Source organism: Watersipora subatra, chromosome 6 (genome assembly GCF_963576615.1).
Source record: "Watersipora subatra chromosome 6, tzWatSuba1.1, whole genome shotgun sequence".
NCBI lineage: Eukaryota > Metazoa > Bryozoa > Gymnolaemata > Cheilostomatida > Watersiporidae > Watersipora > Watersipora subatra.
In genome coordinates this window covers 21,896,904-21,909,323 of record NC_088713.1, presented here as the reverse complement: position 1 = coordinate 21,909,323, position 12,420 = coordinate 21,896,904, and the positions used below count along the sequence as shown (strand labels likewise).

Below are 12,420 nucleotides of genomic sequence, written 5' to 3'. Positions count from 1 at the left end.
CAAGTTAGACTATGAGACATAATCAAACAATAGTATGGTAAACTAGATGTGTATTGAAAACAGCTCTTTTTGCATAGCACTGTTTTACAATGTAAATTGGCAAGGTGTTGGTGTGTGATACATTTATTGGGGAATAAGAATGTAATGGATAGTCAGGCAGGTTGGATATATGATTTTAATATTTTAAAAAGCAAATATCTAACAAAAAACTTAGCTCCAATGTTGGGCATTGGAGCATTATGCTTATGGGCATTTAGACATTTGTAACTGCTCATATCAGGTAGCAAAATCCTAGAGCTTAAATTTTGAAAGTGTTCAATTTCTCTTTATTAGTTTTCCATACAAAGGGATATCATCTTGGAGCAGCGTAAGACAAAACGGAAAATATACGATTTTGATAAATAGTAGGATTGGAATCGATTATGATCAAACCTGTTCAAATAAACACAACAATAATAAACAATAAAATATAACAATAAAAAATTACAATAAAATATAACAATAAATAAACTAAAAAACCACCCTTCATGTATTCACCCTACCTGTAACCACGCTACAATAAAGCATATCAGACTTCTTGCATATTTTATCAAAGAGTTCTTTCCTCACCTTCTGTTTTCGCATGAACTGCTGGGAGATCGAAAGAAGTTCTGCTAGCTGTTGGGTTTGGTGATCAAACCTAATGTTGCCATCTTCACTTGCGCTATTCTAAAAATGTACAAATATTATAGTATGCTATCATATTACTATATTACGTTATCATACAATATTACAATAGTTGTCAAATTGTAAAAAATATGAACACTAAAATACGATGCTGCATCAGAAAAACAGAACTAAACTGTGCTAGACAGCATTGGAGAGACAGATAGCACAAGTATCACTTTGAATGTACAAGTGATCAATAAATTTTTCCAGAATTTTAAGTTAAGCTAAGGCAGCCACAAACTATTCTTAATCATATTGAAAGTAATTACTACACCCTTTTGGTTGCCAACTATTAGCTACAAGTAAATATGTTTTACATATCCGATGTTTTAAACAATATTATACAGTATGAGATTGTAATAGACATACAAATTTAATGATCATCTGCTTGATGTAGGCTCCCTCTACACTGTCAACCGGAGATGTTGAACCCTCAGATTGTAGGGTACCAAAGTCCCAGACAAGGGGCAGGAGACTCTGTGGAAGTGCCTGTACTCTGTACACAAGGTGGCGCATAGGGATCTTGCCTAAAGACGCAACAACAGCAATTCAATAACTTTTAAAAGTTGACGTGCAACAGAATTCACATTTCAGGTATTTGGTATCAAAAGGTTCGCCATGCCTTACTCTGCTCTATTGGTAGGTGTTATGTTTATAGGTGCAAAATATGTGGGAATGTGATTACAAGCTCTTAACAGCTCAAAAACGAACAGTCACTCGCAGCCATCACGAAAACACCCTAGATTAGAATCCATTTCCAAAATGGCTCAAATGGGCCGTAGTTGAACAAGATGGCTTCCGTTTACACTTTCATGCAACCTCATTCGTCAAAATCTTTTGACAAATATATTTCATGCATTTAATAAAACCATGTCTATTGTCCTAACGCGTCTGTTTCGTCATCATTGTAATGCTGTTAGTTTGAGCACTGCAATCTCAAAACCTAGTTTGGAAACCATTTATTTCGACGACGTACTAAACTTCACCTGGTCCACCACTCAAACATTGTGGTTATTAGTGCTGTTATCACGTGATTTGTCAATAAAAGGCTTAATATGAAATGTCTCGTAACACTAGTTTATGACAAACACTTCGGGTTCTACTGAAAAGCCCTTATCAAATATAGATGCTCGCTACTTTACAGTTTTGTTTTAGCTTGGTCTATTCATCTAGTCGTAATCTGATCATGTGAGGTCACATACTTCCTGCAAAATACCGCAAACAATTTCTAGAGCATTTTTCGACCATCACAGGTGACCAACAGGCTCCTCATGTTTATCAGATGTTGATATGCACTCCTTCGAGCTAAAGTTAAAAAATTAAACGATTTTTCATGATAGGTTATGAGATATCAGTGTTCAAGGTGATAGCATTACAGTGATGATGAAACAGACGCGCAAGGACAATACACATGATTTTATTTCACATTTAATACACATGAAAATATTTTGACGAATAAGGGTGCATGAAAGTGTAAACATTAGCCATCGTGTTCAACTAAGTCCCACTTGAGCCGTTTTGGAAAGAGATTCAAATCTACGGCGTGTTCGGGATGGCCGCGATTAACTGTTGGTTTTTTTAGCTTTTAAGAGCTTGTGATCGCTTTTCCACCTATTTTGCATCTACAACACAGCAGAGTAAGACATGATGAATCTTTTGATACCAAATAACTGTAAAGTGAATCTTGTTGCAAGTCAACCTTTAAATCTTATATAGGAGATATAAACTCAATTATAAAACTGCCTAGCATTTTAGAATAAACAAGCTTAATACTGTTTGAGATTTTTACAAATGTGTGACTAACTCAAAGAATGGATCAGAAGATTAAAAAAAATTTCACCTTATTAAAATTCATGCATAATCATTAAGACAAGAGAACCTTATTCAATGAATTTATTTAGACTGGCACTCCTACTACTAGCAGAGAGTTACTACTGAGGAAATTTAACCCAAATAACAACCTCGCAGCAGTGTTAGTTTCTCTCTAATAACGCTCCTAGTTTAGCTTATTTAAAATTCCAAGTCTTTTTCCTTTAGGTTACACGAATACACATGTTGTGTTTGTTTAGAAGGGTATACAGAACAAGGAAACCAAACTTGCAGATTTTAGGCTATAAATGGTAGTTGTGTTAACTTGAACTCCAACATTTACCATTTAGAAAATCCTGTCTATGAACTTGCAATGGGTTGTATGCATTCGATAGAACATTGCATGTGGCTGATAGATTTGTCACTCATTTGTCACTCATAGATACTCATTTGTCTTCCATTATGCCGAGCGCCGAGATAAAATTGAGTTTATTTTTGTGCTGCTTTTGCTTTGCAGTAATGCCTGCCATTAGTGAACACCACAGAACTAGACTTTGCAATCACTGATTCTGACTTAAAAGTACAGTAATAGGACTTGATAGTTTTTATAATTTATATATATAGATATTTCTCAAAGTTTGTGTATATGTGTGTATGCGTGTCCAGATATAACTATTAAAATTTTAAAACTGAGAATCCATATCCCAGAGGATTTGATTTCGGACCCTCCAGTTCACCAGACCTTACTATTTTGGCCACACAAGCTTGATAGCTTCCCAGGCGGTACATGGGAGGAAATGGGCAATGACTTTCCATTACTACGCAGGGAGATGGCCTAACTTCATGAGAAGCTGGTAGCTCTTATAAGTAAGCTTACTCAAATTATATGTTGGCAACATGCCAGGCTGATAGCAAGTAACAGGCAACTCTCATTGTTTATAAGCTGATTTTTAATACCCGGGCAATGCCCGGTAGCACAGCTAGTAAACATAATAAAATAGTAATATAATAATGAACCCCCTATAGAGAGACCATGTTCCTAAGTTGTAATAACCTCTGTGAGCTAATAGAGTTAGAGTTTTAATCATTTTAATAATCACTAGAAGGACTATGTTATACAAACAATAAAATACATGTCAATTGCTTAATTTGTTCCAAGATTTTCCCAAACTCAGCCCTTTACCCCTTCATAAAGGAAAAAGATTAAATTTGACTTTTCAATTTAATGACTGGGTGGTAACTGTAGTAATATTAGTTTGTATCGACAACTTTTCTCATTTTTCTTATCAATTTCACTCGATTTATGGTTAGTGATTGCAGGAATTTTACAATAAGTTAAGGGCAGTGCAGATCTTCAATGTCAATTTATTTATTTTTTTATGGACAGCAATATCTATTCTGCAAAAGAAAAATAATAAAAAATGTTTTTTACGACTAAAATAAAGTGAAACAAAATATATCGTATTACAATAAGAGGGGTGTTTAACCGTCCGTCCATCTGCTCATCGTCTGGGTTTAAGGTTAGGAAAATGGAAAGCTTTCCATGATACTCTGACTTGTGACATTTAGATTGGTAGACTGACGCACTAAAGCTCGAATAATTGCACAGTACAGCTACTTATTCTCCACGCCTCATCAACCCACCTGACAATCTCTCTCGGCGAATTAGACTGACATAATAAAAATAATCCGGTATGTCGTTCTCGGTACTCGGTATGTCCTACGTCGGTTTTCTCTCCGCGGTGCGACAAGAGAGAAAGCAATATGTTTTAGGCTAACTATGAGATTCGCGTTATTCAAATGGAATGGGAGAACTTGCACCGACTTGACACTTTACATTACATGAAATTGTTTTATGTAACGTGAAACAAACCTTTGCATAAATTGATGAACGCTATGTGGAATTTACGATATAGAAGGTATACGTTATAGGGGTGTCTTCTGTATTGTCAAAAATAGTGAATTTATGATCATTGTTTAGTTTCAATGCGGTGTTACGACACTTGAAAACAAATAGTATTCAGCGCTTTAACTGCGCACATGAACAATACCTGAATGTTATGTGATAGAAACTTGCAAATTTTCAGAATAGAGAATAAAGTTCAGTTTACTTACTATAAAAATATTCTGATTAAAGATGAAGTTGCTCAAAGATTAACAACTTCTTGCTAAAATTTAAACAGCCATCTTTAGATTATAACAGGTGACAAGGGCAGTGACTGTAAGTAAAAGGGCATTAGCTAGTGCTGCACGATATCTTTGCATGTACATTCGATTATTTGGTCTCAAAATATATCGAATATCGAAAAATATCGAACATTGGAGTTGTCTTCTTTCGATATATAGTGTTAGGCTTTAACATGAACGATATGAGAGGATATTGGTTAATATTGGTTGAAAAACAGGAGTTGTCACCTCGTTACAATAAAGAGAATAGACAACTCCATTTTTTCAAAATGAAATAAGCCGATATTTCGATATCGATATTCATATCGACTTGAAAACTGACCAAATATAAAATTATCCACTGAAATATAGCACCATATCGAATTATATCGTGTTATCGTGCAGCACTAGCATTAGCTCCTATTTTGTTTACCCTCGACTAAGAAACTTTGCTAATCACTGCATTGTGGCTATTTAATGGTGCATAATGGATATTGATCGCCTAGGTATTAACTCTTTTGCCGCCATGAGCCTGCGTGGTACGGCTAGGCCAAGCGTGGTACGGCTAGGCAAAGCGTTTGTGAATGACCAAGAGCCACATAGTGTGGCTCTTGGTCATTCGAAACGCTAGTGCTTACTTTGTTTGTACAATGGTTACTAAAGCCACATGGTGTGGCTTTAGTAACCATTGTACAAAACATTTGCCCTTAGTAAGTAGTAAATTAGCCTAACATATCTGTATCTCATCGACAGGAAGCAATTGTCTGCATGTGCTGAACTAATAGAAAATATGTTTACAACCCACATTGAACCTAGCTTCGCAAAAACTTTATTTTTTTATAACAATTCTGTGAGAAACATTGAAGCTACGAAAGTTTCAATAATTGTAGATCAATGGACTTTCGGTGATATTTATCGAAGAATGGTACTACTGAGAGTGATTATTTTATTTTTAGTGTAGTAATAAGGCCGTAAGCCATGATAATATTGATATGTCATCAGACTCGACACATTCCCGGTCTTTTAAAAAATGCCTAAAAAAGCGGCCAAGCGCCGTCTGTTACATTTTTGTGGCTCTTTTATGGCATCAACTGATGGAATTCTCAATGCTCTGAAACTTTATCATAATGCTCGAAGTACATTATTTACTTGAAAAATGTTTTAAGGTAACTTGGCAGGTCTTTGCAGGTAACTCACCAAATTTGTCTATAGTTTCTTCTTCACTGACATTATATCCCAGACCAGCCTTCTTCAGCTTCTCAATCATCGCTGGACTGTGCCTAGACACAAGTTAACAAAGGAATAGAAGCGATATTAAAAACTATCATGCATCGATATTTTATGTAGATAAAAACAAGAAGGCTCAAACTCAAACTTGGCTTTCGCTGCGGACGGTTTTACCCTTCTGTACTCATTAGCTTGAACGAACTCAGTTTTATTTCTCATTCAAATCTGTATTTCACAGACTCCTTTGCATTTGTTCCTCAAGTTCTATTTTATTTGAAGGTATTGCATCACTAATCTATATATAAACACACACATCTGTGTCCATAAACAAATTATGTATTAACACCCTAAATGTTAATCAGGGTTGCTAAGATTGGGAAAGTCCAGCAACAACGCATACAGTGTATCCTCAAAGATAAGATTTTGATGTGTTCCAGGGTTGGCATCATTAAGTGAAAAAATTGAATGTAGGGATATAGAGACCATTGTAATTATATAATGCAAACATCCCTGGTAAAAATCATCACAATTTTACACAAATGCTGTCAATATTAACAACTAGTAACAAATAAGTATGTTAACCTTAGTAACTATAGTTACTTACAGAAACTTTATTGTATTTAGCGGTTATAATCTGCAATAAAATGTAACATTATAATGTACCGGCAGAGATTTCTCACCTTGAAGGCAGTCGTATGTATAACATAAACTTGGAATTCACTTCAAATAAGTTTAGCTTACTAAACACACACTCAAAGCTAAGCTTTAATATGTATTTTCAATATTTTACTGAACTTTTTACCACTAACATTTTATCGCTTATCAGTTTGTCAGTCTCTATAACTTTTAGCGGACTTGTTGAGAACTTTTTCAACGCAACTCGGCATGAAAGCCCGAATGATGCTGTTTTCGTGAAGTGGATTTTTGTTAGCAGGTTAAGGGAAGTTGTCTAACCTTCTGTTTGAGGAGATCGCAACTCCAACTTTGCTAATGGTTTCAAAGAGGAAGTATTACCGTTTCACACATGAGAATTGCTGAACTGTGAAAATCAGTCATGGTCTCTTTTAGGCGTTGCAAAAACATTTTTGATGAACAGCAACTTGGTGTCTTAGTCTTAGAACTCGGGCAAAGATTTCATTGAAATTGTATGGTGAAAAAGGATTGAGGTGAAAAAGGTGAGGTAAAAAATCATATCCTGTTCCACTTCGTAAGGTGAAAAAATTGTATATCAGTGTAATCGTATCCTGAGGGTGCTCTGTATATAGCATAGCATCAGGAGTAGAGCCTGTCTACAAACGAGAATGTGTTAAATTTGGTCAAATTGCAAACTCTCTGTTTGAGCAATGGTCACCGTAAAAAAAAATTTTCAGACATGCTTCATAAAGTCAAACTTACCAAACTTATCAAACTGAAAACGAATGGATTTAATAGATGGTTCATGGTCTCAGATGTCGAATTTGAACTGCTATATGACATATACAGTGGCATGGCTTTAAGCAATTTAATTAGTTTGACCTTTCACAAGCAACTAACAACATTGGCACCGTGCTTATGTGATTTACCTTCTATATGGATTACAGGCAGCAACAATCTTCAGTCGAGAGTCACGCGGTAGGTCAACTCCATTCATTCGATTGTCACACATGATTTCTTTTATTAGTCCAATAGCCTCTGTGGTGTTCACCTCATCCAGGAAGAGCACAGTATATATGACTGGAACCTAGAAAATTTGTTTAAGCAATTAATCTACACATTGAGAGCATCTTAGGTTTAAGAACAAATAGCAGATATAATTGGAGTTGATTTAGTCAATAAAATTAAACAGCGTAAGTCGTAATTTACCAGTAAACTTGATTGTTAACTAAAATTGAGATTAAAAATTAACATTCAGAAACTGATGCCAAATCCAATCATTCAAGCATTCTTGTAACCAAAACACAAAATGGAACTCAACTCTAAGACGGTAGATAAACAAGCAAAAATTTGATCGCTAATTTGATCGGTACAATTAATAATAAATTATATAGCAACATTGGCAATGGGAAGAACAAGCATAGCACTTCAGAGTGAAAGGAGACACTAGAGGTTAACCATACTAATCCTCTTTGTAGCGCTAAAAGCACACTCAGTCAGCTCAAAAAGACGAAAAGCTTTGTAATAAAAAATTGCTACGAGTTTTAGATTGTGAAAAGCCTGTCAATTCAACACGTTCAATTTATGAAAAAATAAAATATAATTTTCAAAATATAATTTACATATTATAATTAAAATTACCAATCTTATTATAATACAATAAAGTAAATCTTACGAGAATAGAATACTGTATGAACTCTGCTAATACCTGTTTCAAAGTGACAGTCAAAGTGGTATCATCTTTGACTGTCAACCATGGGGTTGGTGGTTCGAGCCATGCTTAATGCCAATCTGACAAAAAGCTCTCAGCAAGCTTTCAACCCTACATTGCTGGGTCTTTCGGATCTAGACCTTAACTTGGAGGCCCCGTGTACCACACTGACAATGTGGGCACGTTAAAGATCCACCTCTGTCCTTCGCACATTGGACAAGTGGAATGGCTACCTGGCTCTGTCAGACTGAACGTGTTGCAAAAATGTATCCCTTCAGGTTAATCTGACAGTTCCAGAAGAAGCCCTTGACAAGTGTTAGGACCACCCAGGGTAGCTTATAAAAACCTAGAGAACACTACCAAGCATTGTCACTACATGACAGAAGCATGCCATTATTATTATTATTATAATACCTGTTTGAAGTCAAATTGATTAGCATAATCTTCAGCGATTGTTTGATTGGTCTTAGCAAGGTCCTGGGATTTTCTAATCCTCTGTATAATATCCTCTTCAGTTGTCCCGCCATGGATCTGAATGAATCAACATATATTATAATTACAATCATGAAATATATAAGGCTACACAGTTACTGAACTTCTGTATGCAATTCATTTTATAGCATTTATCTAGTGCTGTTTTGGTGGTATTAGCATTACCTGTATTATTTTGCTGTTAAAATCGTAGAAATAAAATTAAATTGTTCACTTCATGAGTTTGATCAGAGGGAATGTAATATCAGCCCTTCAAGGAAACATTTTTTGAGAAAATAAGACATCATTCTTTAAAAAAAATGTTGGTTAAAAGATGTTTTGTTTATAAAATGCATTATTTAAGTTTTGGAAAGCTGCAGCTTGACTATGTTGAAGATGAATTGGCAGAGTTTTGATAGGTTTTAACAAACTATATAAGTATTTTCTAACATTTACGGTTGCTTTTTATGCTTGAGGTGATCTGACTGCCAGGGTATTTCAAAATTAAAATGAACAAAACTTTATCGTCATGGAAACGTGCAGAAAAAAAATTAGTGGAAAATTACGCCACTAGTTGCTATAGTAGATATCGGCTAATGCCTCCAACTCGATTCTGTCAGTCACTTTGCAACTATAGATGTCACAATCGCACTTGTGCTTGACGTGAGCGTTGAGAGAAAAATCGCCGATAGGATCGAAAACAGTAGATAGATCTAAAAAGATCTACTAGAGTACTAGATCATTGATAGTTAATTGGATGATACAAAAATACCGATACTTTCTGATAAAATATGCTAAGAATTTTTGTAAAATTCATCTTTTAGTCTACAGCCATACCTCAACTTATTAGCTTAAAGTTTGACTTGCAAAAAATTGACATTACAGTTATTTGATATGAAAAGATTCACCATGTCTTACTCTGTTGTGTTGTAGGTGCAAAATATGTGGAAATGTGATTACAAGCTCTTAAAAGCTCAAAAATGAACAGTTAATCGCAGCCACACGAGACCGCCGTAGTTTGGATTCTCTTTCCAAAACGGCTCAAATGTGACGTAGCTGTGTTAGATGGTTTCTGTTTACACGTTCATGCAACCTTATTCGTAGAAATATTTTCACAAATATACTTTACGCATTCAATAAAACCATGTTTATTGTTCTTACGCGTCTGTTTTATCGTCATTTTAATGCTGTCACTTTTAGCGCTGATATCTTATAACTTACCGTAAAAACTTGTTTAATTTTTTAGCCTTAGCTTGAAGGAGTACATATCATTGTCTGATAATGATGAGCCTGTTGGTCATTTGTGATAATCAAAAAGTGCTGCAGAAATTATTTGCGAAGTATTGGGTCACATGATCAGATTACGACTTGCCGATTAGACCAAACCGAAACAAATCTGTAAAGTAGCGGGCATCTATATTTGATACGGGGTCTTCGGTAAAACCCGAAGTGTTTGTCATAAACTAGTGCTACGATAAGTTTTATATTGAGCTTTTTATTGGCCTTTCAACTCCTGTGAGAACAGCACGTGACAAGACGATAACCAAATTTCATGACTACGGCAGAGAAATAAAGAGATTCCAATCTACGGCGGCTTTTCGTGCTTTTAAGAGCTTATAATCACATTTTCACATATGTGGCACCTACAACACAACAGAGTAAGACATGGCGAATCTTTTGATACCAAAAAACTGTAATGTGAATTTTGTTGCAAGTCAAGCTTTAATGCGCTCAGGGACTGAGCCCGTGTGTCAATTTTCCACAATTTGGCATACTTGGCCATTTAGTGGTAATCAAGAACCGGCTCACATGTTCATATTTCAAAGATTTTTTGTATCCCAAGGAAAATTTTGCTCATATCTCAATTTTCTCGTATGTTGCTGCACTCATATTTCGAGGTATGACTGTATTTACTAATTAACATTGAATCAACTGAGCCAGGGCATCCCAATATGGTAAAAAATGTCAAACCCTCTAAAGACTTGAAGTATGGAATGCCCTGATTGTGACAATCAGGATACATTGAAATTGATGTTGAAATTCGCATAGTTTCCCGAACTCTTAAGAAATAGTCAACCTAACCTTGAGTATCTCCATTGTTTTCATCTTATTCTTTAGTTCAGTGGGCACCTGCAGCTTGCACATAAATTCTATGAGCTTTGTCTTGCCACAGCCAGTCTCCCCCATGATTATCACAGGAATGTTCACTCTACAACATAAACGCATAGATTTTCAGACACACAAATACAATCTGCATTTGGAAGACTAGCTATTGAATGAAACTAGTGTTCACCTGAGTCTTTGATGGATAGCTAAGATTTTCTTGGCATTGTCCATCGTCAACACATAGTTAGGGTCAGGATCATCCGTGTCGGAGAACATCTGTGTCTCTACAGGTCTCTGGGAAATGGCAGGAACTGACTTCTTCGCCGCTGCATTACGCAGCACAACATTCTTTGCCATAATGCTTCTAAGCTTTTTAAGCTGCTTCACTCTGGAATGAGATTAAACAAATTAAGCAATATATATATAATATACCGTACTTTTCGGACTATAAACCGCACCCCTATATAAGCCGCATCGGCTTTATTTTCAAAAAAATGATAATAAAACAATACATAGGCCGCACCTTTGTATAGGCCGCAGAACTCAGGATGGTGCATTTTAACACGGCAGCAACTTTCCTGTTTAAAACGGAACAGTGCCTAACGACAGTTTCATATTAATCGACGCTTTTTAACCTAGTGCCGTACGGAACAGTACCGCTAGGCAATAGGCATTGTTTCGTATTTTCTTTTGCTGCTAAAGGCGCACTAACTGGAGAATCTGGTTAATGTGCCCTAGCTATGAAAGAAAAAGCCAGATTAGCCGCACCCTTATATAAGCCGCATGGCTCAAATCATCAGAAAAATGTAGAGGCTAATAGTGCGAAAAGTGCGGTATGTATGAATGTACAGAATGTATGAATATAAACAAATGATAAATATTGCTTTTGCTGAACAAATGCATTGATTCTTGTGTATAATTTTCTGATGATTCTAAACTAGTTTTAATTGAAGCTCTATATATGACAGAAATATTCACCATTAATTAGTTTTTTAGAATGAGCAAAATTCTGTGGCGAAATGGTTGACCCAAAAATGATCGCGACTTATTTATTTTGAACCAATAAGATGATTTGCTGAAAATAACTGTCTGCGCATTAATCGCCATAATCCGTGTCTGGGCAATAAACGCTTAGAAATAACTGGATTTGAAACCAAATCTATTAAATTTTCATACATGGTGTTTTATATTGAAAATAACTTGTTTTGAGCTAAAAGAAATGCCTCATGCTAAAACTTGAGGCTAGACCATTCTATCAGAGCAAAAATATTGAATTTTAAGAAAACATCGAAATAGCTGATTTTGAAAATGAACTCTCCATATTTGAATGAATTTTGACAAGTGGTAACTTACATAAAGTGGTTCTACATAAAGGATTTATAACAATGCCAATAACAATGAGGTTGACTTTATAAAAGACAGAGATTGGTTCTATTAAAAAATCAGGCATGTGAACTGTTTCTTCAAATTCTTGGTTCTATGAACATACCTTATGCCAAAACTGGATGACAAACAAAACAAATAAAGCCTAATAATGACTGATAAAAGAAATCATACTTCAAATCATACTTGTTTGTTTCCAACTTCAT

At 35.3% G+C, this 12,420-nt stretch overlaps 1 protein-coding gene across 1 annotated transcript in view; it reads right to left on the bottom strand.

Moving 5' to 3' along the window:
- The window catches only part of LOC137398120 (E3 ubiquitin-protein ligase rnf213-alpha-like), an 89,106-nt gene extending 78,182 nt beyond the window's left edge, over nucleotides 1-10,924 (bottom strand). The window contains exons 1-6 of the mRNA XM_068084229.1: nucleotides 10,808-10,924; nucleotides 8,669-8,785; nucleotides 7,473-7,630; nucleotides 5,881-5,963; nucleotides 1,078-1,235; nucleotides 610-708 (exon numbers count right to left, since the gene is read on the bottom strand). Coding sequence (XP_067940330.1) covers nucleotides 610-708; nucleotides 1,078-1,235; nucleotides 5,881-5,963; nucleotides 7,473-7,630; nucleotides 8,669-8,785; nucleotides 10,808-10,912 — 720 coding nt within the window. The 5' untranslated portion in view covers nucleotides 10,913-10,924. The remainder of the gene's footprint in view (nucleotides 1-609; nucleotides 709-1,077; nucleotides 1,236-5,880; nucleotides 5,964-7,472; nucleotides 7,631-8,668; nucleotides 8,786-10,807) is intronic.
- Between the last annotated feature and the right edge of the window lie 1,496 nt (nucleotides 10,925-12,420).